Source organism: Zonotrichia albicollis, chromosome 4 (genome assembly GCF_047830755.1).
Source record: "Zonotrichia albicollis isolate bZonAlb1 chromosome 4, bZonAlb1.hap1, whole genome shotgun sequence".
NCBI lineage: Eukaryota > Metazoa > Chordata > Aves > Passeriformes > Passerellidae > Zonotrichia > Zonotrichia albicollis.
Genome location: NC_133822.1, coordinates 72,970,656 through 72,996,536, shown reverse-complemented (window position 1 = coordinate 72,996,536; position 25,881 = coordinate 72,970,656). Strand labels below are relative to the sequence as shown.

The 25,881-nt window shown below is 39.1% G+C and overlaps 2 protein-coding genes across 10 annotated transcripts in view; one reads left to right on the top strand and one right to left on the bottom strand.

Moving 5' to 3' along the window:
• Positions 1–3,185: 3,185 nt before the first annotated feature.
• The window catches only part of LOC102063879 (solute carrier organic anion transporter family member 1A2), a 40,968-nt gene continuing 18,272 nt past the window's right edge, over positions 3,186–25,881 (top strand). The window contains exons 1-4 of one of the 8 annotated variants that reach the window (XM_014275953.3): positions 3,186–3,304; positions 14,010–14,146; positions 16,107–16,168; positions 18,818–18,854. In XM_014275953.3, coding sequence (XP_014131428.1) covers positions 18,840–18,854 — 15 coding nt within the window. In that variant the 5' untranslated portion in view covers positions 3,186–3,304; positions 14,010–14,146; positions 16,107–16,168; positions 18,818–18,839. Of the gene's footprint in view, positions 3,305–14,009; positions 14,147–16,106; positions 16,169–18,478; positions 18,711–18,817; positions 18,864–25,881 lie in introns of those variants that run through there. The other 7 variants (XM_026790303.2, XM_026790304.2, XM_005481843.4 and 4 more) reach the window with 7 other exon arrangements.
• Positions 12,145–17,768, bottom strand: IAPP (islet amyloid polypeptide). 2 transcript variants are annotated; one of them, XM_005481840.4, is made up of 5 exons: positions 17,318–17,768; positions 17,142–17,227; positions 16,820–16,916; positions 16,547–16,681; positions 12,145–12,570 (listed from the first exon to the last, which is right to left on the bottom strand). In XM_005481840.4, exons 2-5 carry the CDS (start codon positions 17,164–17,166, stop codon positions 12,381–12,383), a joined length of 447 nt encoding a protein of 148 aa, XP_005481897.1. In that variant the 5' UTR covers positions 17,167–17,227; positions 17,318–17,768; the 3' UTR covers positions 12,145–12,380. The 2 variants fall into 2 exon arrangements, with proteins under 2 accessions (XP_005481897.1, XP_005481898.1); XM_005481841.4 differs by lacking the exon at positions 17,142–17,227 and having other exon boundaries at positions 17,318–17,761.

Here is a 25,881-nt window from a genome sequence, read left to right as displayed (position 1 = left end):
AGGAAATTAATTTGCAGAGTGTTTGTAGGAAACACATTTTGAGGTGTGGCATTTTAAGATGAGTTCTGCTTGGGCTAATCTGCAAATAGTATTGAAGTGGAAGAAAGAATGTTGCAAATTAAATGTATTTACCATAAAGCTTTGCAGTAACCAACAAAATAAACAAATTTTCCTTTTCTGAGCAAGTATGGCCAGTATACATCTACCCATCAAAATGCTGCACATAAGGAAAAGCACATTTCTTGTCTTCTGGCCTCTGGCTTTCTGACTGCATAACTTCTCTTTCTCTCTCTCTCTCTTTTTCTCTCTCTCTCTTTTTTTTTCTCTCTCTCTCTGTCATTTGCAGAAGGAGAAACTCTTCTGCAATATTTTTTCCATCAGTCCCTTTTGGTGATTCATTTTCCTATCATTTAACTCTCTGCTGGTGCATCAGAGGTTGAACTTGATGAAGTTTTTGGAACATGTTTTTTTTTCCTAGTAGCACGATGCTTTCAGAATCACTTTCTCCTTTGTCATATGATTTCTCTGAAAAGGTCAGCATGACCCTATCTTCTGGGCAGATTTCATGAAATTATAAATACGTTCATCTAGTTTTAAAATCAAAATCTTGTTTGACAGAAAAAGCCTGACCTTAACAATCACCTTGTTGGGATCTGAACATGGGGGCTTATGTAAGTATGAATAATATGGGCATTAACTTTGCAAAATCCACATTTAGAAAGCCTCTTTCAAGTTACAGACAACTTTTGCATTTGTTTTTTATCATTTTTGGAAAAGATTCTCCAGTAAACAACACAGAATGCCTGTGGATTTACTGGTGGCAAAATGAAGGAGTGAGTCAGGAATGTAAGCATCACAGTTCTGGCTGCAAGCCACCTTCGTTTACACAGTCAAGGAATAGATTTCTGCTTTTAAATGTTCTGTAATTTTCCTTTTTTTCAATATATTATTAAAAAAAATACAAGGGTGTTAAGTAGCACAACTTTTCCAACCTGATTCTGAGAGTGCTTACCTTATTTAGGTATTACTCTTTAGAATTACCACCAAAAGTGAGAAACTGGAAAGTGTCCCTTGGTCTTTTCACATCCACAAATAAGCCTTTCTCCTCAAAAGTGTTTTGACAAATAAATCTGCTATTTCATATGCTCCAGTATTTACTGTTGGACATTTGCTATGTTGACACAGCAAACAGTGTTCTTTTCAGTGCAAAGAATAATAAGAGAATTGTGTGGCTTAAAGCAAAAGCAAAACACTTGTTGACTTTGTTGGGCACCCTAAGGCCCTTGCTTAATAATCACATTTTTCAGAGGAAGAAGTATTCACATTTTATAAAAGTTTCATCACAGTTTAAGTACAGGTCAATTTAGAAATGTGATTTACCATAGCATATATTCATGGGAGTATTTTTGAAATAGTTTGTGTTAGAAAATAAGTATATAGCATATTGTATATTAATAAGGTGTAAAGCCAGAGAGCACTGCTGAAAAAAAAAATATGCTGAGACTATTTCTGAACATTTGAAAAGTATTAACAAAACTATATAAACCAAATAATTGCTTATTGTTGACTGTTTGGATTGGAGGCTTACAATTCCAGGTGTATTTTTGGTGAAAAAAGGTTACTCAAAGGTAACTGATGATCAAAAATCATAATAAATAATAAGTGATATTATCATTATAATAATACATTTTGTGATGGAAATTTCCTTACCATCCTGCATCTCATTTGGTGCCTAAATCCTGCTCCAAATCTCAGGCAGGAAAGAGTTTATTTATTTATTATTTGCAGCAAGTGACTGCAGACTATCAGAGTGATAGGATGCAGGAGTGCTGATGCACCATGTAGATTTTTCATGGTTTTTGGGATAGAAAGAGGAAGCAGCACCTGCTAAAGCAGGAACAAGTCCAGAGAAGGCACCAAGGGAGTCAGAGGATGGACACTGCTCCTGTGAGGAAAGGCTGAGGAATGTGTATGCTGGGCTATGGCAGAAATATTTCTATTTATTTCCAAACCCTGACTCACTGCAGTGCTACTTACACCATTTGTCTTGACCAGTATAAATTTCTTGCCCTTACTGTGGGTATTCAGGGTACAAAAACAGCCTCTGGGGTATCTTTTTGTTCTCTAGATCATGTGCTGAAGAATTAGATTACTGCTCTCAATTTCAGCTTGTTTTCCTTTTTCTTTTTTCTCCTCTATATTGATTTCTCCTTTCTCTGGTAATACCTTGCTGGTATTTCATTCAGGGAATCAGTCCCTTAACCTGTAGCAAATCTTTTATTAGTGGACTCTTAGTTCAGTAAGGAAACTTTCTGATTCAATTTGCTTACACACAAATGGAAGAGTATCTCAGAGCCCTGCTGGATGAAGAACAGGCAAGCTGAGAATTAGAGTGTGCTTCCCTCTCTGCTTTGTCCTGCTCCTGGAGGTTTTCCCCTCAGCCAGAGGGTTCACATTGTGGAGGTGTCCCTGCCTTTCACTTCACAGCCTCCAGCTGCCAGCATCTGAGATTTTCAAGGGAAAACCAGGGTAACCAGGCTTCTCTGGCTCTGTTTTTCACACTTTAGGGGTGACCTCAGGGAAAAAAAAAAAACCACATTTTTCCTGCCAGTAAGTATTTAGCCCTTGTCTTCTCTGTTTCCCAAAAGTTTCATTCTGTAGAAATACATTCCTGCTGGTTTGCTGGAGTCGCCTGTGGGTGTTATTGCAAATGTACACATATATGTATGGTCACATTTTGTCTCTGAAACTTATTTTAAGCCTTCTCTGCTGACCCTGTTGCTTATAGAAGTTGCCGTTATATTCTGAGGAAGTTTCTGGCACTAAGTGAAACTCTCAGTGTTACTTTTACACACAGTGAGAGGGAACCCTGGGCCATGGTTGAGGTGTTTTCTCCTGGCAATGTGTGTGCCCTTAGGCTGGGGCTTCCTTTGCACATGTTGAGAAAGCACTAAAGAAATGTACCTGAGGATTGTCACCATGGTCTCTTGCTGCCCAGTGTGTGGGGTTTTGACTAATGCAGAGGGGATAGCAGGGTGGATTTATTTCCTCAGGAGTTCTCTGTGCATTTTGCCTTTCTCTCTGTGTGTGACCACCTCCTTTCAAGGGCAAACAAACTTGGCTGTCTTCCTGCCTCCCAGCTGCTTTTATTCCTAAGTTTTCTTTGAAAGAGAGATGAGCAGCTGGAGCACCGAGCTGCTCTGCTGGAGAGAGGGGACCTGGGTGTGAGGGAGGGAGGGAGGAACTCAGGGCAGTGAGGGGCTGCAGCTCTTCCTCAGCCAGTTCTGAGCCAGCTGGAGCAGGGGTGAGTGTGGGTGACCATGGCTTGCACTGAGGAGCTGCTGCTGTGGAGGTAGAAAGGGGGAAGGGGTCAATTTTAGTTGTGGGGAGGTGACAAGGGCACTGGGTTCCCACCACAAGTGACTTTTTGTGTTCCTGTCACAGCACAGCTCAGGGCAATCATTCCCTGGGCAGCTCAGGCTGAGCCTCATTTGTGGGAATCGATGCTGCTCTGGGCTCCACTAGAAAAATGCTGTTTCCCTTTCCTTTGGGTTGTATTTCAGTTGTGTGTGAATCCAGCTGTGTGTTTGTATTCAGGTGTGCAGCCAGTCTGGCCAGCTCTGTTTTTTGTGATTCCCTGGGCAGCAGCAGCTGCAGGATGCTGTTCCAGGAGGTCCTGATTTATGGATTTCAGGTGATTTATGGATTTCAGGTGACAGGGTTGTGCTGAGATGCAGCAGAGCAGGACAATGGCCATGGCTCTTTAGAAGAGGCTGCAGGGCCAGTGTAGGAATGTGCTCTCTGTTAATAGAGTAGCTAAATTATTGTCTGCTTAAAAAGGCCAAAAGCCCCAAAATTTCTCTCCCAATTTAGTACAAATATGTCATAAAGGTACAAAAGTACAAAAAGTTCACAGGACCTTTTAGACTTCAGCTCAGACCTGAGGCTGTCCAATTAGACAGAGGCCAAGAAGTCCCATCTTGGTAATCTCACTAGAGAAAGAAAAGAACAACAACAAAAATTAATTTGGTGTGGTTTGTTTTAGCAGGAGAAAAAACCTCTTGCCCCAAACTCAGTTTTTATCTATAAGAAGTTTATTATTTGATCTTTTATTAAATATTTTTCTGTTTCCAACACTACCTCAAAAGCCACCCTATTGATTTTATGCCATTCAGAGTATCTGGGCTATCTGGGGTGTGAGAAGTTCTCAGAGTTCATAAGACCTAGCTCAAGTAGAAACCCATCAGGCCAGGACAGTGGGGAAAATTCGAGCAGGAAAAGCTCTCTTACATCTATTTGTTGCATTTTTGGCATAGCTTAGGTAAGTGCAATGGGAGTGTTCTGTGGCTGCAGCAATAGCACTGAAAATTGAAAAGTGCATAATAATTATAATGCAAAAATAATGCATTGAAAAGTAAAAGTGTTATATTTTATATATATATGTATTATAAAAGAAAGTGGGGGGAGAAACAGAGGTTTAAAGAGCATCTAAGTGACTGACACAAGGAGATGCAATAAAGGGTTAAACAGAATGATAATGGGTGATACTGAGTGATATATCCTTAGAGAAAACATTCCTGCTTTATCTTTTGCTTGTGCACTCAGGCTTTGTTGGGGCTGGCTTTGTTTTCAAACATTGCCTGATATGTGGTGTGTGTGACTTTGGTACTCAGCTTTGCTTTGAAAAGTCTGGGGACTTATGCAGATTTTACTATCAAAGTTGCTGTTTTGCAGAGAAGAATTCCACAGTACTCTAAAATCCAAGCTGCAGCAAAACATGTTACCCAAAGAAAATGGCTTTATAAGCATATTCCCACCACCATTGTAACTTTTATGTCCTTATTCTTGCCTGCTTATAGCCACAGTGTTTATTTATTAACAGTGTTCCTTTATTAACAGTATTTATTAAGCAGCGTTTATTAGGTTTGAGAGTGAAACACCGTGGAAAACAATGAGGCAGGTTCACAGTTTCTTTAGGCCTTTTCTCCAGCTTATCTTTTCCAGTTTGAAACAACAGGCAATTTTCAAACAGGTATTTCAGAGAGAGATTGTGAGGCACAGAGTGGCACCCAGCATGTAAGTTCGCAGTCTGTGGCAACTCATTTGATAGATATTTTGATTTCCAGTGATATTATGTAAACTTTGAGGGGGAAAAAAGAGATTTTATGGGATATGGCAGGCACAAGAAAAGCTGATGCCACAGAGATTAATGTCAGTTCTGTAATTCTTTAGTTCTGTGGAAGTACAAGCCAACAAACTCAGGAGTCTTCCTTGGTGAGTGAACATGCACTGGACGCAGATATCTGGATTAAAAACCATTGTTCAGCTCAGTTTTGATTAGAACTGCAGGTTCGTATTATCAGAATGTGACAGATGTGTTTGTGTGAGGAGGAAGTTCACAGATATGTTCAGTTTTCTCCTCTCAGCAATTTATACCCTAAGCATTAGTCACCCACCCAATCTCCAGTCCCTTCCAGGATATATCAATAAATATGGTCTAATATACAAGCAGTGACATTTATGGCCATTGGCTGATGCCTTTCTTGCCATGCTGAATTGAGGGTAAAGAAAACAATTTCTTAAACCATGCACAGTCTTGATTCTGTAAATGTTTAGCAGCAGCAAGCTAAATCCTGCAGCCTTTACTCAAACCTGTTACCTAATATGATGGTTAAATGAAGAAAATGAGATTTTTTCCCCATGAATGAAGCTAGTTCCTGTGTAGAAATCCTGTTCAAAGCTTATGCTCTTCTTTGAGTCCTGTCAGCCCCAAGTGTTATTGCTTGGCCTGGTGAGTCCCTGAGATGCATTTTGGTCTCAAAAATGCCAAAGTTAGCTCTAGACATCCCTTACCTTAGGTGTTCTCTGTTTTCACTTACATCTCTGGCATATTTTCCAGGCTGCTGATTAGGTGCCTCCTGAGTTGAATCATGTTATCCTCCATTTTTTCCTACTTTACCTTCAAGGGCAGCGATCACAATAAATTAATAAATTATTCTTATCTCACTCTTCCCCACCTCCCAAAGAAGGCAATAATGTGTCCTGATTTAAAACTCTTTTGATATTCTTATTTTTTTGGCACTCATCATAGAGAATTTTGACAAAAAGAATTTGTCAAAAAGATAAAAAGAAAACAAATAAAAATAAAATAAAATAATAAAAAATAATATTAGTTCTGGCAGGGCTATTATAAATAATAAAATGTTGGGCTAGTCAGCTGAGGCCCAGCAGAACCTGGGAACTTCAGTGTGTTTTCCCACAAATGAAATGCAAAGAGAGAATTCCTATTTACCTGAGGCTGCAGGATTTTGTGCTGTGCTGTGTTTAACCCTGTGCATGCACAGAGATGTACACAGGGTGTGCTGAAATGTCCTGAGTGCCAAGGCCCTTTTGCTGCAGAACTCCCACAAATGGCAGGTTTGCTTTTATTAGTGATGCAGATGATCTGAAATAAATCTGCTTCAGGGTTTTAAATTGACCCAAGTTCTTTCCTGGTTTACAAAGGTTTTATTCTAGCCAGGATTTGTAGAAAGAAGCATTTGGAAAATGCTCTGGGATCCTTGGAGCTGCCCTGTGCAGGGCCAGCAGTTGGACTCAAGTGATCCTTGTGGGTCCCTTCCAGCTCAGGATAATCCATGATTCTGATTTGCACTGCATGGCTGGATAGTGATCTTAACAAAATTATTATTTTCTGAGAAATCACACCAGAAATATGTGCCCTCCAGTTTGCTAAAGGAATTATGAAATACCTGCCTGACCATGTGGTGGAATGCTTTTGAAGGAGAGTAAAGATTCATTAAGGCTGAAAACTCTGATACAAGCCTGAAAGTCTCTGTGACTTTTGGCCACAAATTTTTTTTTTAACCAACAAAATAGTGTCCATCCTCTTCTTCAAAATTTTGGTTTTGGCCTCAGTGTTGGAAAAAAAAAATTGTGCCATTTTGCCTTATGTGCTCAATAGATGGATCCATGCTGTTTGTGCATGTTGTTTGAGTTGTACATTCAGGTCAGGCTGTTTTTGTGACCGAGTCTCTGTGTGCAGATTTGGAAAACATTCTGTTATCTCTTCCTGTCTGTGCTCTGCTCTTTTCACAGCAATGTTTAGTTCACTGATTCTCTCCTCCCTTCAAACTTTCCCAAAACAAGAAGGTAGAGGAAAAAAGAAAAAAATCTTTCCTCTGAAGCTCCTCTTGACCATCTCCTCCTGTATGAGGCTGCTTCAGATTTGTATTTTCGCTGAGACAAAGAATACTCTGCCCCACAATCTTGGTTTTACCTCTCTCCTTCCTGTACCATAGCACAGCACGCAATTTGGAAATAAAAAAATGAGTGCCAGTAGCTTGCTGATCATGGACAAAGAATTTATGTATTTTGCAACCTTAACATTATTTATCCCCTCCTCGTTTTTATGACCCCTTTCTTTCTTCCATCTGCAAAACAAGCAAATAGACAAATGACAAAAAATCCTTTTCTCTGTTATGTGGCTAGTTTGACATGCAACACAGAATGATATTGAAAATGAATGATATTTAAAAATGCCCCATATTCTGAGAGCAGTCCAGCTCCTCAGTGCTGGACTGATAATCATCCACAGGCTGCTGAAATTTTAGCACAATTTCCCCAGTGGAAGCAAGTCCCACTTTGGCTCCTTCCAAAGGGGCTGCTCAATGAATAAGGACTGATTCTGTTTGAAAAAACCTGATCTGCCTCTGTTGGGAGTGTAAATAATAATAAGCACATTCCGAGTTTAATGCTATCGTAATCCTATTGAGGAGCACTTCATTTAAAATTAATTCCAGCTATTTAAATTCACTTGGGTAATGACTTATTTATTACAACTCCAATTATTTTGATGCATTCCAGTATATTAATCCCTTTTGAAAAGCAAAATAATAAATGTCACTAGCTGTTCTGCAGCAGATCTCAGGTTACCTGTGCTATAATTATTTACAATAAGGATATTGTAAAAGAGTCCTATAAGAAACAGTTTAATTGTCTCCAATGCAGGATCAAAAAGAATCTTTTAAGGTGGAGAGGAAAAATGTTATTATAGGAGGGGCAGATCTAAGAGTCTTAATTTGAGTAATTAAACCTATTTTGTATTTTTAAAAGCATTTCTAGGAAATAGTGACTTTATGGCATGACTGTTACTCAAGTCAGTCCTATTGTTAGGATTAAAATGCATTTGAGTTTTTTCTTTTTATTCAGATGTTTTAGCATTCAAGGAGATAATTTTTTGCACAATGAACAGCAATTTTAACTATTGTTTTATCATCACTGTCTTGTTCTTTAGTGAGCTCTTGATGACATGACTTTTAACATTCATGGCATGTATAATTCCTAGTTTGAGACTTTTTTGGTTAACATTTTGATTTTAAGGTAGTTTTTTTAGTTAGAGAAAGAATTCTTAACTGAATCTACTGAAGGATAAATAGTTTTCATCACAATTGCAGCAGGAAACCAATTTGTCTAAAGTTTTCAGGAAAACTAGAGCATCAGATTTGTGTTCCTAAACTGAAGCTGAGTTTAAATGGTGAATTCAGCTCTGAGTTTGAGTCTGGCTCTGGAGCCTTACACAGCTCCACGAAAATATTTTGGTTTTCAGTGTGGGATTTTTTCTGAGTGTGGAAAAACAGAGATAACAGAACAACAGAGCAGGATGATTGGGACAGAAGTTGTCACATCCCATGGAGAGATTCAGTTTTGTGTGACTTCAGCCATTATTCTGTGTGGGGCAGGGAGATGTGCCATTCCTAAACCCAGCTTTTTGCTCTTTGCACTGCAGGAGGGTGCAGAGCTGTCCCTGTTCTGTGGGATAACCAGCTCAGGCTACAAACTGTAAAATTTTAAAATTGTAAAATTGTAAAAATTGCAAATGTAAAATTGTAAAAATTGTAAAAAACCTTATAACTGGGAGCAAGGAGTCCATCACACCTTCCAAACTTTATTTGTAAAGGAGCTTTGAGCTCCTTGGCTCAAAGCCAGCATAAATCTGGAGGCTGAAGATGGCAGCTGCTGAAGATAGTACAGGAAAAGGATTTTATTCAGGGTATCAATATATTACCTTTCAAATAGAGAAAGCCATTCAGTAAAATCCAGACTAATTCCATTAAATTAAACCTTCCCAGTAAAAGGAAGCTTTGTCAGCCTGGTGTTTAAAACTCTCATCAAGAGACTTATTTACTTGAAAAATAGCCAATTTCTTTAATAGTAATTGAAACTATTAATTCCAAATTTGCTGTTCAGGAAAATGCATTTTATATTTCATGAATATTGTGTGCTTTCCTAGTTTTAGCCGAAGCTTTTGCAAGTGAAATCAATTTCTTTCCTCAACTCTATTCATCATGAGAAAATATAAATCCTGTCTTTTACAAAGCTGTCATAGTTCCTAAGAAATATTAGACCCTAGGGCCCACTACTGCATTTAAAACATTCTTCATGTTCCTACAATCTTTTTTTTTTTTAACAATCCTTTTGCTTGTTTGATGACTTTTGCTCTTCCCTTTCTCATTTAATGAAATTCAATGTTATGTCCTTGTTCTGTTTTTTTTAAAACACAACTTCATAGAACATACTAAAAAGCAGAGGTTTAGTATTTTTAGTTTTTTAAAGGGAATATAGCCACGTTTATCTCATTGTCTGTATTCTTAATTTTCCTCTTTTTGTATTTTTTGTTTGATTGCATGTTCTCTGGAAGATATAGGGAATCCAGATGAATTGAAAAAGAACCCAAGCTATGTAAAGCTGGATTCTCAAGTAATATTTACATCCCTGAGGAAGCTGAGAAATACATACTGGGATTTAAAAAAATGCATAGAGACACTTTTTTTTTTCCTTAAATATTCTGAAAATTCTGGTTATGCTGTTTGCAGAGCTGATGAAGCAATGCTTAAATGCTTACTATTGACTAATTATTAATTTATTTATTTATAATTTATTTTTTATTATTTAATAAATGACTATTAACATGATTTTTATTTTGTTAATTAATTAATTTCTATTTTTTAAATCCCTTCTTTTCCTGGCTGATTTGCTCAGGATTGTGCTTGCATCCAGGCTTGTTATGGCTAGATCCTTCTTCTCTGAGGAAGGCGAGCAGAGCTGTGTTCTCCAGAGAATCTGGGGGAGTTTCTCAAGCTGCTCTGACTGATGAATTAGCTAACATAGCTCAGAGTAAAAGGTGGTTTGGAGTCTGAGGTGTTGGTGGTGTGGGTTTTTTTTACCAGATTTTTTCCCTTTGATTTGAGTTTGAGCAGTTGATACCAAATGCAGATGAGATTCCTGTCACTAACTCCAGCTATCTGAAAGTTAAGTGCTCGTTTTCAGCTAATTGTCTAGACACTCTTTATCACCAAGAAAGAAATAGAGGCACTTCAGGAGTGATTAATCCCATCCTAAAATAGATGTCTAAACTGGGATGAATTGGAAGAAGCTTCTTCCTCCACCGAATAGCAGGAGAGCACTGACAGCTGGTTAGACACAGGAGCTGGGGACAGGTGAGATGGTCCCCTCTCCTCTCTCTCAGTGCTTTCACTGAATTTGGGATAGAGTTCCATCTTTCTGTGTTTCTGGAAGAGTTTGGCCATGTGAAACAGATGCTGGTATCAAACCCAGCAGATTCAGGAGTGCAGAAGGCAGAAATGGATGTCCCCAGCTGCACTGGCCCTGTGCATGGGCAGCCTGAGCTTTGCTGGCTTTGTCAAGTGGTGGCTGAAAATACAAAAGCTCTGCCCAAATTCCAGGCTGGGATCAGCACCCACCCCCAGGGAAGGCTCCACTTGGTGGCTCCTCTGCACAAACTGTGTCACAGTGACACTTCAGAGCCCTCCTCTCACCTTGTTTCTGTTCTGAAACATGAATATTCTAACTGAAACACAAATTAAGCACACAGTGTGTGTGCAACATAACTCAAAAGTTACTGGGATGGAGAGCATTTCAAGCTGGCAGGAACATTAGACAACTTTAATACCATATAAATAGTTTTCTCAGTAAAGTTCAGAATTAATATCACTAATTAGAACATTAAGGAAGGTTGAAACTTTCCTCCATAAAGAGAGTAATTAGTAACAGTTTTAGAGTAGGAATCCTGTGCAGTAATTTTTATTTCCTTTTTTTTTTTTTTTTTGTGTGAAATGAAGTGAATATGCCATTTATCATTAAATTCAGCAAAAATGTTTCTGTTTGGAGGTATACTTTAAAACAGAAACAAGCCAGCTGAAGGCAATAAGTAGACTTTCATTTGCCTCTCCAGAACTAAGGTTCTGCTGAATGTTTTTCATAATTGGACAATAATGTTTCTTCAGATGACAGTGAGCCCTTCCTTAAGAAAGTGTGGACAAACCAGGCATTTTTATGATATAGGATGTCACCTCTATCAAAATTTGCTTAACAATAAAGAATTTTAAAGGCTCTTAGCCTGTGCTGATCCTGGGCTGAGATAGGAGAAATTAACACTGTCAGATTCTGATTAAGGTCTGCCCATCTGTGAAATACTTTCCCTGGATTTTGGTAGCAACGTAAGTATGCCATTGGAAAAAATTACTGAGTTTCTATGAAGCATTTTAGTTCTATACATTGCTTTTTTCTCTTCCCTTTGTAACTCTGGTTCAAGGAAACTCCAGGGACTGGAGTTTCTGCTAGATTGTTATCAGAGCTTTATCTTAGCCATATTAAAAAGCACTCATGCTCATCATGCTTACATTTTACTGATACCATCTTTACATAAGAACTGCAAATCCTTAAACCAGGCACAGAAGTCTATGCTGCAAGACCAGTTTCTTTGCTTATGGCACGTCATAGTGAATACAGAGCAGTCGGGAAACTGCATAATTGCATGACCATGGTGCACAATGCAGCATCTTTTCTCATCTGGCTGTTCCTGCAGCTGTACAAAACAAGGTGCTGTAGATGGTTCAGAACCAGAAGGTTCCTCTGGTTTACTTTCATTAGGACATCACTTTTGCCAGCATTCTGATACTCCTTGTTCTTTATTAAGAACATATTTGTTCTTGTTGATTATTTTGTTCTTGTTTAATTAAGAGCATTTGTTGTTCTTTAATTAGGAACTTTACAAAGACATACACATCATGGTTTATTTTTTCATCCTTTTAATAATAATAATAATAATGATTAAAAAAACCTCGTTGCAATTACTTTTCCATTTATTTTCATGGTGAATTTTTACAAAGGGATTTCCCAAGCAGATTTCTGGAGCTCTAATGGAGTTGAAGGAGCAGCCTATACATGTCATGGCACCTGCACAGCAGAATGGTGAACATAAACCACGCACACACAGAGAAAACAAGGCACTGCTAAGACTGTACAAGTAACAAACCACCAAGAGGTTGCCGCCACATTAGAAATGAGCATTCCAGCAGCCCCTAGAGCAGTGCGTGGCTGTGGGGCTGTGTGCCCGGCAGCCCTGGCGCGTCCCTCTTGCCGTAGGTGTTGGAGCCCACGTTGGTGGGGGGGTACAGGGCGCCCGCGCTGCCGCTGGAGCGCACCAGGAAATCGGCCAGGCGCTGGGTCACACACGTGGCCGTGTTGCACCTCCTCTTCTCCAGATGGTGGCTGCCAGGTGGGCACAGAGAGCCAGGGTTAGCCAAGGGAAGAGCAATGGCGTGGTGGATTTGTGTTCCCCCCAGACAAAGGGAGGAATGATGAATCTGACTCTATCGCCGGCCGGTGGTATATGTGCAAATCACCAATGGGATGGGACTGCTACCGCTAGGAACGTGCCTTGAGCTGTTTATTTTCCAGCATCAGTCTCATTCCAAGGTTATGACAATGGGAAGGTGCCAGCAGCTCACACCCCAAGCAGCAGACCAAGAACTTCATGTTACAAGTTACTTTACAAGTTTTTTGACCAATCACACAAAGCAAAAGCACACTGACAGTAGTTCCATCCAACCACTATAAGCACACATCCCTTTAGTTAAAACAAAGCTTGCTTATTTTAAATATAATACCTGCTTGTAAGCCTTAAGATGCAATGCACAGAGCTCCATTGAGCTTCAAACTTACTAATATGTTGCTAGATAAACTTTTCTGTAGCTTAGGGAGTTATTCTAGACAAGCGCTAATACACAGACCATTGTTCTATTTGTCCTTTTCTACTTCTTACATAGTTTTTCTGCTGACAAATCTCATGGCTACTGCTTAGCTCTAATCACAGTTCTGCTGTCTCTGAGGCCTGCTTTTTGCAGCTTTCCCAAAACCCTCTGATTTTATGTATTCCCACATGACTCCATCTTCTCAGAAGGCTAATTTATTATTTTAAGACACTATATTAAAGAATACTAAACTAAACTATATTAAAGAATACAGAAAGGATACTTACTGAAGGCTAAAAAGATAATAATGAGAACTCATGATTCTTTTCAGAACCCTGACACAGCTTGGCCCTGATTGGCCATTGAGTCAAAACAATTCACATGAAACCAATGAAACAATGACCAGTTGGATAAACAATCTCCAAATGCATTCCAAAGCAGCAAAACACAGGAGAAGCAAATCAGATAATTATTGTTTTCTTTTTTCTCTGAGGCTTCTCAGCTTCCCAGGAGGAAAATCCTGGGTAAAGGGTTTTTTTACGAAGATATGAATGTGATAATCAAGTGTGCTGCTTCTCACAGCCACTTCAGCTCTGCTAATGTGGGAGTTCTTTTAATGTGTGCACAAATACAGGAACATTAGAATCTTCCCACCACCTACTTTGTGCCTGAAAAAAATCCTTGTGCTGGGTGCTATTATCAGTGTTAATGATTGGGGTTATTCAAATGCAGAGACCTGAACAGTCATATGTCGTTTTTATTGATATCCTGCACAGCAGTTTATGACAGCCAGAAAACCTGTAATGATAGTATAGGTAAGACACTAAGTGAAAGCAATGACTAAATGTTTAACTTGCAGCTGAACTTCTAAATCTATTTAGAGCTCTTGCTGGTATCATGAGGATTACTAACATAATGATGATCACTAACATTCATTTAGTTCTCGTGTTTCCACAGAATCATATCCTGCTCTCCCTGAAGGGACTGGTAATATTCCAGTCCACACCAAGTGGGCTAAACCCCAAGGCTTTCTCCCATCTGCCCCACATCTGAACAGAGGTAGCTGTGGTGCTTGTGAGGGTCCCCAGGACAAGGTGAGAGATGAGAATCTGGCTCCAAGTTCTCAGAAGGCTGATTTATTATTTTATTATATCATATCATATTAAAGAATGCTATACTAAAACTATACTAAAGAAAGGATACATCAGAAGGCTTCACAAGAATGAATAATAAGAACCCGTGACTCCTCAGAGCCTCAATACAGCTGGACTAATTGGTCATTAAAACAATTCACATGCTGGATAAACAATTCTCCAAATCACATTCCAAAGCAGCAAAGCAGGGAGAAGCTGGAGCTTCCCAGGAAAAAAAATCCTAGTGAAGGGATTTTTCAGAAAATATCATGGTGACAGGCAGCAGTGCCACTTAGGATGGTTTTCAGCTCTGTCTCTAGCACTTAGCTCTGACTAAACTGTCTCACATCTTTTTTGGAACAAAAAAGCAACTTGGAAGTTCTTTTGTGGTGAGAGAGAATATTTTGCCAAATGATACTTTAAAAGAGTGTCCAAGGAGGAATCTGTATCTAAAAATAACATTCTATGATCTGAACCAACAGACCATTTACAGAACTCCATGTGAAATTTATGTAGCATGAGGGTTTTTCTTTAAATTGTGATGAAAGTGTTAGCTTGAGAGAGCTTGGGTTTTCAGATTTGTTCCTTGGACTGCTGTGTTGTTCCTTCAGACAGATACACTGGTTTGCTGAGATTGCTTACTGAGTTATTGCTTATTTTCTCGGGCTTCTTCATGCTGCTATGGCATGAGTTAAACACCAGTTTGTGGCTCAAATTTACTGTGAAGAGCAACAATATCCCAGTTTCAAACTCTGAGCAGTTACCAATATATTCCTTTGCTTACTGATTTTTAAATCTATAATCTAAAGTATCATATAACCTTTGAAGTTATTTGTGTTGATCTGAGAATCCAAGTGGAATAGCAGCTGTGAAAGGAATGTCTGTATTATACTGGTTCTTCATTAGTAGATTTGCAGCAATTTTTAAGCAATTAATATTTTAAATGTGTAATTACATTAAAAGAAAATTGTTGGACAGGGTTTTATATAACCTCTCATTGACTTTCATGGGTATTTCTACTGGTTTTATCAAGCCTTTAACATACAAGATTCAAACAGCAGCTGGTTCTCCCAGAGATCCTGCTTTGTTTGTGGAGCCAGAATTCTCTTTTCCACTAAAGCTACAAAATCAAGTTGAGAACTCCGGCCCTTCCTGGAGCTGCTGGGTTTCTATCTCAGGTCCAGCCTGGCTGAACCCACCACCCCTTTAGCTTTAAATGAATATTTGCTGCCAGGAGACAATTCACCCAGTGAGAGATGGTTCCAGGCCCCAGAAAAGCAGATAAGGCACACCACACTCCTCAGGGCGATGCCTTGTGTTTGAATATTACAGTTATTTTGGGGGGTTTGTATTTATTTTTAAAGTGATAGCTGTAAAAATGTGAGAACTTCATCTCTGTTATAAAAATACTTTTGAAGATATAAAATTTTTCATATGATAGTATTTTTAAAATATATATTCAAAGAGAGAAGAACAGGTAACATATATATATGTATTTACTGAATTCATCTATAACAGAATTGTCATTGAAAGAAATTCACTCAAAAGCCTGACAAAACTATATGAACTTGAAACTCCCTTCTCACCTTGATGATTCTGTGAAAAGTAGAATAGTTCAGTGCTGCTTATGTTTTAGTAAAAATTGCAAATAAATCTTGAAATGGTTTTCATTCGTTAAAAAGTTGCCTGAAATTGAATTTATTAATTTATAAATGAGAATGTGTTTCAGACAAGTAAAATTATATCAGAACCAATTTCTTCTTTTCCTTCTTCCCATGATTAAATTAATTTTTAATTCTGTGATTTAAAAAATTGCTTAATTACTGAAAGCATTTATCCTATAAAATAATTCCATTCTAGCAGAGCAGTAATATTATTAAGAAGAGTATGTTTTTGTTGTTTTTTTTTTTTTCCTCTTCAGGCTTGGAAATCTGACATTTTTTAAAAAGGAAAGCACTTGCAAAATACACCTTTCCTCTCAAGGTAACGAACTATTTGCAGCCTTTGTAATTTATGAAAGTGTTATAATTGCAAAGTGAATAAATTATTTGTAACTTTGTCCCTGGATTTCGCATTCTACCCTGAATGCTTTGATCTTTGTGTTACAGAAAAGCTGATCTTTATGCTTACAGGCAAACTCTATTTAGCAGAAGTATTTTAGTATTAGTAAACTCTATTTAGTTAGAAATATTTAGTATTTTAATTTAAAAAAATTAAATTATAAAATAATAATATAATTCATAATAAAAATTTTTTTTGAGAAAAACAGCTGAAGTCTCTCAAGTAGCAGGATATCACTGGGACAAAGTTTGCTCCGTGGTTCAATCTGATATGGCTGGAAGAACAAGGGAAAATCAATACCTTTTTGTCTTTGCTGCTGGTTGTTCTGGCATCTCCTCACTAAGTCCTGGGAGTGTATTCTGTGACATTACAGGCAACATCCATCCTTGTCTCTTGGAAGTACCATCAGATAGATCATCAGCCACAGACAGCAATCTTTGAGCAACAATAAAACAGTGAGCTTGAATAACTCCATTTTTATAATATTTGAGACATGAAAGCAAAAGCAACTCATGCAATACTGTGAACCCCCTTTTCCCTAAAGGGAAATAAACATGATTATTTGTTACTCACCTCTCAATAGGTGTAGCTTCCAAACAGCTCAGAGTGACAGAAAGTGCAATGAAGAAAACTGACAGCTTTAGGTTGCACATCTTTCCTGCCAAACTTTCTGCAAAGAACAATGATTCAAAACTGAAAGCTGACCCAAATACTCCTCAGCATGTCCTGTTATTGATGCCCATTCTGTCCTAAACCAAGAGCAGCTAGTCTTTTTCACAGGCTGGAGTGAGAAAAATGATCCCCTCAAGTTTAGTGACACAACTCAGTCTCAGAAATAGAGCTCTCAGGAATAAATGCTCATTTTCCATCCCGCAGTTTCAATCCTATCCCTTACCTCTGGTTTGCATTTCCTGACACATCCCAGTCTCAAATCCTGGTCCCCAGTGCTGTTTACTTTAAAGTTGTCTTAGTTGCCTTTTCCTGAAAAACGCTCTTGATTAATAATATTGTGCTTTTTAAAGCACATCTGTTGCACTGCAGGTAAAGCAAGAGAAAATGGAAATTATTTACCTTTTTGTGGCCACAGATCTAACTGGAGAAGCCAGCGAGCCCTCTGGATTAGCAAGAAGTGTGCATGCAACAATTCCACGCTTGCACCTAGCTCTGGAGAATCCTTTTCCCTCTTCCTTTCTGCCTCTTATATATCCTTGACACCTTTCTCAGCTCTGACATCAGGCAGCACAGAGAGACTGTCGTTAGTCCCAGTGCCTGCAGACAGAGAGGAGCAGAGGCAGGTGGGTCATTATTGCACTAGGGCACCAGGAAATATTCACCTGGGCTGTGCAGGGTGCCCTGCTGAAGGTGCTGCAGTGGCATCCTGCACATCACAAACGTAGCCTCACTTTTACAGCTCGGATGAGCTGCTGAGCTAATATTCCCTGTGGGTGTTTGTCGAGGGCTAAATAAGGTAACAAAAGTTACAGAGCAAATCAAACTCCAGGCCACTGGTAATTGAAATGCAGGAAAACATATCTCGGGAAAAGATGGAAGAGTTAAAATTGTGGAGGTTTGCTGCAGAATATAGATCAGGAGGAAAAGGTGTCTGAAGGGAGAGAAGCTGTATGACGAATAAGGAAAGAGTGAAAGTTGTTTAAATTGACAGCTAGAGTTCTCATTCAGGGTAACATGGTAGAAATCATGTACATTTTACAGTCAGGTCTAAATGTGAATGAAAATTCTGTCACTATGAAAGTAAAATCTCATGTTTTACTAACACAGGTGGATTCTTCGTCGTGAGTGAAAATTGAGTCAATTAATACTTTTCAGGAGGCAAAGACTAGGATTGAAAAGTGAGGAAATGTCAGAATAAAACTACCTGTGAAAATTTATGTCTCCAGTATGCATTGAGTATGGTTCAGGGAAAAATGAACAGCTTTTAATAGACTAAATCCAGTGTCAATGCATTATCTAATTGCAGATTTCTAAGGATACAGATTAGAACCATTTATCTCAGATTTCAGTGGAAATTAGGCAAATCAATTTTTTCTCCCTCTGTTTCCTAAGCTTTTTCTAGGTACCCCAACGCCTTTGGAAATCAGTCTTTTAATTATTTATAAAGGACAAGGTTCTGGCACAATAGCTGAGCAAAAGTTCTGTGTGATGAGAAGTTACCATGTGCATCTTTTCTATCCCCAAGAACACAAATTCAGAGTTCAGAAGTGCTTCAGTGCCAAGAGCACTGCCTGAGCTGCAAACCCCCTTTTTTGTTGGTTTAGTCTGTAGTAGCAGCTTTTCCTTGCAATGGCTCAAGTTCCAGTGCTGGCTCACTTCAGGCTACTCGAGGTGAATACAGAAGAAATATTTAACTGGGATAGTAACTTCTCAACTTGATTACAACAGCCTGCAAATGAGGCTCTAGAAAGTGACAAAATATTTTGTTGATTGTGGTAGATGTTGTTTTGGGGTAGGTTTTTTTGTTTTGGGGTAGGTTTATTTTTTTTTTTTTTTAAGAGTGCCACTGCTGGATATTTTTTCTCTGTTTTTATATGATCATTTACTTCTTTTCACCAGGTTCCTGATATTCCCTCTCTGGATGGACAGTCCCAGGGTAAGAGAAGTAAGTGCAGTATTTTATCTTCACCAAGACAGTAAGTTCTGTGCCACATCTGAAACAAGTTTATCTCTCCAAAGACTCACTGTAGAATTTGACTATGATGAAATAACATTCTGGTGTTAATTTCACTCTGGCAATTTTGCTCCTCTGAAATGAAGGCATGATTAAACCCCTTTTACAGAGAGTGTATTGTGCTGGAAAACAATTATACAGGTACTCTGCCTGGGGATTGACATCAGCCAATCTTCCCTGCTTGGATGTTGAACTTGACAATGCCTTATTGTGCTTTTTCCTGGGTGGAAAGAGATCTGTGTGCCACTGACACTCAGCAGAGGTCTTTATGCTCAGCCTGTGTGAGAGATGCTGTTTCAAATCCTGAAAAACAATAGATAGATAAGTTTGTGTTTAAGATTTTAAAAAACTTCACTCAGTCCTCAGAATCTCTTCTGTTTAAGGCATTTAAGTGAATGGTTTCTGTATCAAACTTGAATCAAGCTATGGCTCGAAAGAAATAAAATGAAATACCAATTTGCAAATAAATGTTGATCCCAAATTCCATTTGCAGCTGTCCTGCAAAGCAGACTTGGGGGGGAGGCACTAATGCTTTGAGAGAAGAACAGAAAGGCTGCTTCTTGAGTGCATTGTGGAAATGAAAGTGGGCTCATGATGTCCCAGGAGCTTTGCCAGCCTCCTGGGCTGCACAGCATCTTGGCAGGGTCAGCAAGAAGTCTCTCCAGCAATTAGTCACATGTAAAGTTAACAAAAGTAAAGTTTTGCAGCTCCTGCTGCAAGTTCTCTTAAGCAGCAGAAGTGTTTTCCTGCACAAACAGGAATGGAATATTGAATTGTGGAATCTCTTTGGCAGCAGAACAGTTCATAACTCAAATTTCAAGATGCTGGCATGAAATACTTTACTGTTAGTACCATTCAATGAGTAGCTGGAAAGCTATTTTTACCACTGACAAAGTTCCTTTACCTTGATCTTAGAAAAAGCCCTTTATTCCTCTGCATGACAACATTTAGCTGTGGAAGACATAGAGTTCTCTGACACGTGTTGTATCAGCCGGAGGAAAAAGAAAATCAAAGAAAATCAAGTGTTCTTATTAAAGAAATCTGTGATCAATTCTATTCTGAGTAGTAATGGTAATTTTAGATATTTATACTAAAATGTTTAAGTGTTTATGCAGAGATTTGTCTGAAGAATTGTGCCTATAAGAAGGTTAGGTGACGCCAGAACTGAGGTTCAGAAACAACCCAGCAGACATGCTTTCCCAGTTCCCTGATTCCTTCTGGGAGCTGCCCACACAGTGTCTGGAGCTGCAAAATGCTGTCCATGCTGTGCACTGGCAGCAGAGGAACGGGGAACAGCCTTGTCCCAAGGGTCTGCTGCTCTCCTGTCCCCCCAGGACCGGTGGGACCTGTGTCCCTCAATGCCAGGTGAGCAGAGACCACCCCAGTGCCATTTCCATGCAGGAGTCTAAGCCAGCCTAGATGTCTGTGCCTGTTTCTCCTTCCTGCCTGCAAAAGCAGCCTTGGATGGCTCATTCAGGTGCAGATGTTTACACTGTGGGTGCTGAAATGCAACTTAAATTAATTCCACCAGAAGTGCTTCAACTCTCATATTGAGAGAGATTGAAGGCTGTCTCCTTCTTTCTCCCATTTATCTTTTTCTTAGGCTGCTCTGGGCACCTGCTGGGCAGCTGGTTCCCACTTTTAATTGCTGATTTCTACATTTGCTTAATAACATTAATAAGACACACTAAGACTCTTGCTAATGGATGTATCCCCCCCATTTGGGAGTGTCAGAGCCACATTCCCTGGTGCAGGCACTTCCCCAGCTGCTGCACAGATGTGTGAGGCAGAGGTCTCCAGTAAATTACCCTGTTGCTCAGTTACCAGGAGCTGGAAGTGTGGGAATAACTGCTGGATTAGTTGCCCTGTTGTACCAAAAGGGAGAACGGAAAGGTTTAGTCATTAACTTACAATCTAAATTTCAACTATTTCAATACTTATTTCAGTTTTTGGAATAAACCAGCAATCAGAGCAGCAGCAGCATTACCATCCATCAGTGTAAACATTCCCAGTAATGACACAGAGCTGTGCCTGTGTCACAGCTTTTAGTTGCTACGTGAGCTGAGCACAATGGCAAATGCAATTGTTTCTAGCAATTTTAGGAGCCTTTCAATCTTTTTTAAATTAAGCTGCAAAAGTAAAGCAAAAAAATTTCCAAAAGTAAAGCGTAAAAAGGAGGTTTCATTGATAGTGTCAGCACCTCTGAAAAAGTCAAAGCATGCCAAATATTAAAATAGAAGAGTAAATCAGGTTTTCTGCTGTCATTTTTTATGTCCTAAAATATCCATGATTGCCCTGGTTATCAGGACATTATTCAGCACTATTGGAACTAGTTGGACTCCTTCAACCTCGTCATTATGTGAATTCTGTGAACTAAAACCTATGTGGAACATCAGAGGGAGTGTAAAAATCACTCTAGACTAGTGATAATGATAGGAACCTTGGGTGCTCCCTAAATTTTTACATTTGGATGGCAAAGTCTGAAAATTTTGGCCATAATGCTCTCTTCCCAGTATTTCTCATTTGCAAACCACAATGTTTGCACTTTCTGGTGTGTGTGAAGTTGTGATTTTTCTACCGTTAGCACTTAAGCTGTGTGTAACTGCTTTGTTCAAATACTGTTTTATTAAATATGCTTTTGCTAGCACAACTTTCTTTGTTACCCCTGCTGCATGTGGGCCATTCCAGTGCTGATAAAAATACAAAGAGCTGTTCCTGTTGATCCCAAAAGTGATGTTAAACCTGAGGAAGAAATATGTAAGAAGCAGCTGAGAGGTAAGAGGTGGAAAGTTACTCATTTCTCCCCCAGAGGAAAAAAAGATGATTCAAGAAATAAACAGTGTCCATCCATGGGATTGATGAGCAAATGAAAAGGAGTAATTTGGGTAGTCAGGAGTATTTTAAACCAACTTTTATGATGTATTTTGTTACTCAGCTCACGCCATTGACAGGGCAGTGACGTAGCCTGCAAGGACTCTTGCTAATGATTGCAGTGAGAATGAGCTCAGCAGCCTGGGCTGAATCAGTGCCTGTAGCTGGGAACCCCTCAAACAGGAGAAATAAACTCCATGTTTAGATCAGAAAAGGCAGAACTGACAGCCCAGTGGTTGGGGAGTTTTAGTTCCTAGTGCCATTCTTACTCACAGTTTATAGAGTTTTAATTGCATCCAAAAATTTACCTTTGAATACAACAGAAGGTTAAACTTTTTGACTTTCATTTCCCCTGTCTCTCCTTCAACCTGTTTCCAGGAATTAAAAACAAAGGCAGGACTCCCTTTTGGTTATCAATGCCACTCTCAAGAGCTGTAAACCGTGCTGATGGTAAATGTGAATATGGAATAGAATTACTGTTCTTCCTTTCTGGTAAACCAAGTCATCCATTGCTTCCTGCTGTGCTAATTATCCTCAGTCTCTTTCTATAGCAATTAATGTAGAAAAAGTAGTTCAGGTTTCCAAGATCTTGCTGGAATGTACACCTGCCTCTTCTGTCATAGTGCAGGGAATTCTCTAATGTGTTGGATTCATGTGTATTTCAAAGCAAAACAAAAAGCCTTGCTGAAAGGAATGGCAGGGTGAATATATTGAATTATAGAACCATAGAATGGCCTGGGTTGGAAGAGACATTAAAATTCATCCAATTCCAACCCCCTGCCATGGGCAGGAACGCCCTCCACTATCTCAGGGTGCTCAGAGCCCCATCCAACCTGGCCTTGGACACTTCCAGGGATGGAGCATCCATAACTTCTCTGGGCATCCTGTACCAGGGCATCACCACCCTCACAGGGAAGAATTTCCCCCCAGTACCCCACCTAAACCCACTCTCTGTCAGTGTGACGCCATTCCCCCATGTCCTGTCATTCCATACTTTTGTCAATAGTCTCTCTCCATCTTTCTTGTGGGCTCCGTCCAGGTCCTGGAAGGCCTCAATTTGGCCACCCCATACCTATTAAATGACAATGAAGTCTCCCTAAATGCTCCTGTTAGGGGAAAAAAGAGAGGAATTAGGCATGTGTGGAAGTGCTGCTTCTGATTTAGTAACTGTGAGAACTCTCCACCCCTTCCTCCCCAGCCCAGCATCTGTGATGGAGAGCACAGACATCTGCAGAAGGTGCAGTGAGACCAGGAGCCACCCTCTGTGCTCCCCAGACTTGTTCCACTGCAGGTGAATCGCTGGGAAATGCAAAGCAAAGGAAATCACTCACCTCTTAGAGAAACTGCTGGTTTCCTAAAGAATTCCACACAGGTTCATGCCAGCCTGCCACACCTGAGGCAGTGCCTAACTTTTAACTAAGTTTTCTTTTGAACTATCCCACTTTTAAAAAAACAGATTTTTTTTTTCTTCTCTGCAAACTGCTGCAAGAGAATGACAATCTGGCTTTGTCTTGAAACATTCTGAGTCTTTCAGATGATGCTGTCTTGACAGCTCTGCTATTAATAGTGGCATTTTCCCTGCTGTTTGAAAAGGAGGCTTGTGCTGAACTGAGGATCAGTCATGTTCATAATAATTTTTCACCAAGGGTAGATGCAGTCTGTGAGCTGACGTAGGAGAATTTACGTTGCCAATACCATGAAACATTAATTAATTTATTTATGGCACATCAGCACACGTAGCTGAAAAATAACATAGCCCTTCTTCAAGAGGAAGTGCAGTAGGGCTGGATTTACAGCATGCCTGAATCATTGTGACCTGACCTTTTCTTTCTGCTTGGAGATGAGAAAAGCCTTTGATAAGCACAAGGAACATGAAGACGTACCTGGAAATGTCTTTCTACTGTAAGAAGTCACTAAAAATTCATTAGAAGTTTAGCATATACATCTGAAAACATGTAGTGGGTTTTTGGTCTGTTTTTGGGAATTTCTTTTACTCCAAATATTGCTGTTTCCTTCCATTTAGGAGAAAATCCACTTTTGGCGGAGCTCATCCTTGATAACAGAATTCAGGAATGGTGTGAAAAAGTCAGTACTTAATTGTGAGCTCTCACAAATTATTTAGGAGCTTCAAGTGACATGGCTAGGCCAAAAGATGGTGTTTTTCTGCAATAAATGGTTATTGAGCCAAACACTCAGTGGAAAATTGAAAACATGGCATTGTTGTGAAGGGGGAAAAAATGAGGCTCTGGGGCCTTTCAGTCATTAACATCCTGAAATAATTTCATATTGACACATACTGTGCCTATGAATGATAATATTTTAATAGGAAAAAGTTGAAAAGTCACCTTAGAAAAGCATTTAATTGAGAAAAGAACCTTGTGCACAGCAGCAGAGAGGCACAGACCTCAGGAGAAATGTCTTTAAAATCCACAGCTGTTGGATACCTACTGTATATTTAGAGTGGGTATCTTGAATTCTGCTTTTGATTTCAGAGTATTTTCTGTTACAGAAATTACTGTCTGCACAGGTAGTCTTTATTAGTATTATTAGTATTAGTATTAGTATTAGTATTAGTATTAGTATTAGTATTAGTCTTGATCTGCAGGATTCCTACACATTTCCACTCTGGCTAGTGACCATGATTCTAGTGACTGTAGGCTTGATTTTGTTAGTTTTCACTAACAAAAGTGAAAGTTTTTGGGAGTTTTTCTAACTAGATTTTGTTAGTTTTAACTAACTAACTTTAATTTTGTTAGAGTTCCCATGGGCTGCAAATGGCTCTTTTCATTTTAGGGAGCTCTCACATCCCCACATGCTTGTTGAATTGTATTCATGTTTAGGATATTGTGTTTAAAAATGAGCAATGTTGACAATGTCATGTATAATTTCATGTCGACAGAACATTTCATACTTCACGTAAATGAGGGGTTAACACATTCTTAAACTATTTTTTAGGATGTTGTCATAAGCAGGCATAATCTTCATGGAGCTGTGGATCACTACAGCCCACTGCTTTAAGTCATACATCATCCTGCCGCCTTTTATCATACTCATAACAATTTGTAGAAGTTAAAAAAGCCACTGTTGAAAGAGCTGTAGAGATTATCACCATAGAGGTGAGGTAATTTTTATCAGAGACTCTTAAAGCTACACTGTTATTTGAAACCAGCACTTTAATTTTTGTTGCCAAAAGAGGATGTATATTTCATGCAACTTTAACCTTTCTGAGAAACAGTATTTGTTTCAGGAGATCCTAGGAAAATTCCCCATGTTTAAAAATGAAATGTCTGTAGAAAAGCCATGCTCACAGGTGCCTGATTCCCAAAAGATCCTGGATCTTCCCCTCGGGTGTTTCACACCCTTTAGGACTGAGCTGAGTCCAGAGTGCCCAGAAAGGCCAGCAGTGTCACCTTTAACCATCTCTGCGCACAGAGCACATTGGCACACCCCAAATCCTCCTGGAGTGATGGATACTGAAGTGAAATGCTATCAGGTTACATAAACCACTGATGGATGAATCACAGGTAATGTCATTTTTTCCAGAGGAAAAGGCTCCAGGGAGACTTTGAAGCTTTGAGCTGCCACTCAACCTGCAGTTTGTTCCTTCAGCTTTTCTCAGAGTATGTTCCTGAGACAATTTGCCTCTAAGCTGATCACACAACAAATCCCTTTGTACTTCAACTAGGAAGCACTGCCCAAAAGTATATAATTAGGTTTTCAACGTTCTGAAAAGCTGTTTTGACAATTAAAGCATTTATGTTTCCTAACATTTAAAACCAGAGGTTTGTACAACAGAACATCTTCCAGACTTGCAGCAAACTTTATGAAGAATAAGGAATTTTATGTCCTCATAAATTTTGCTGCAAGTCTAGAGGACATGAATATGCTTTGCCAAAACAAAAGCAAATCCAAACAAGTGCAAATCAATGAGCTAAACTACTTTCTTAAGGCAGAAATTGTTATGGCAGTATCACTGGTTTAAATAAATAACTAGTTATGAAACCAGATAGCATTAATGGAGAATCAGTTAAATTATTATATCTTTCCTTATTTTGCCCTCTTCTTCTATTTCTTTTGA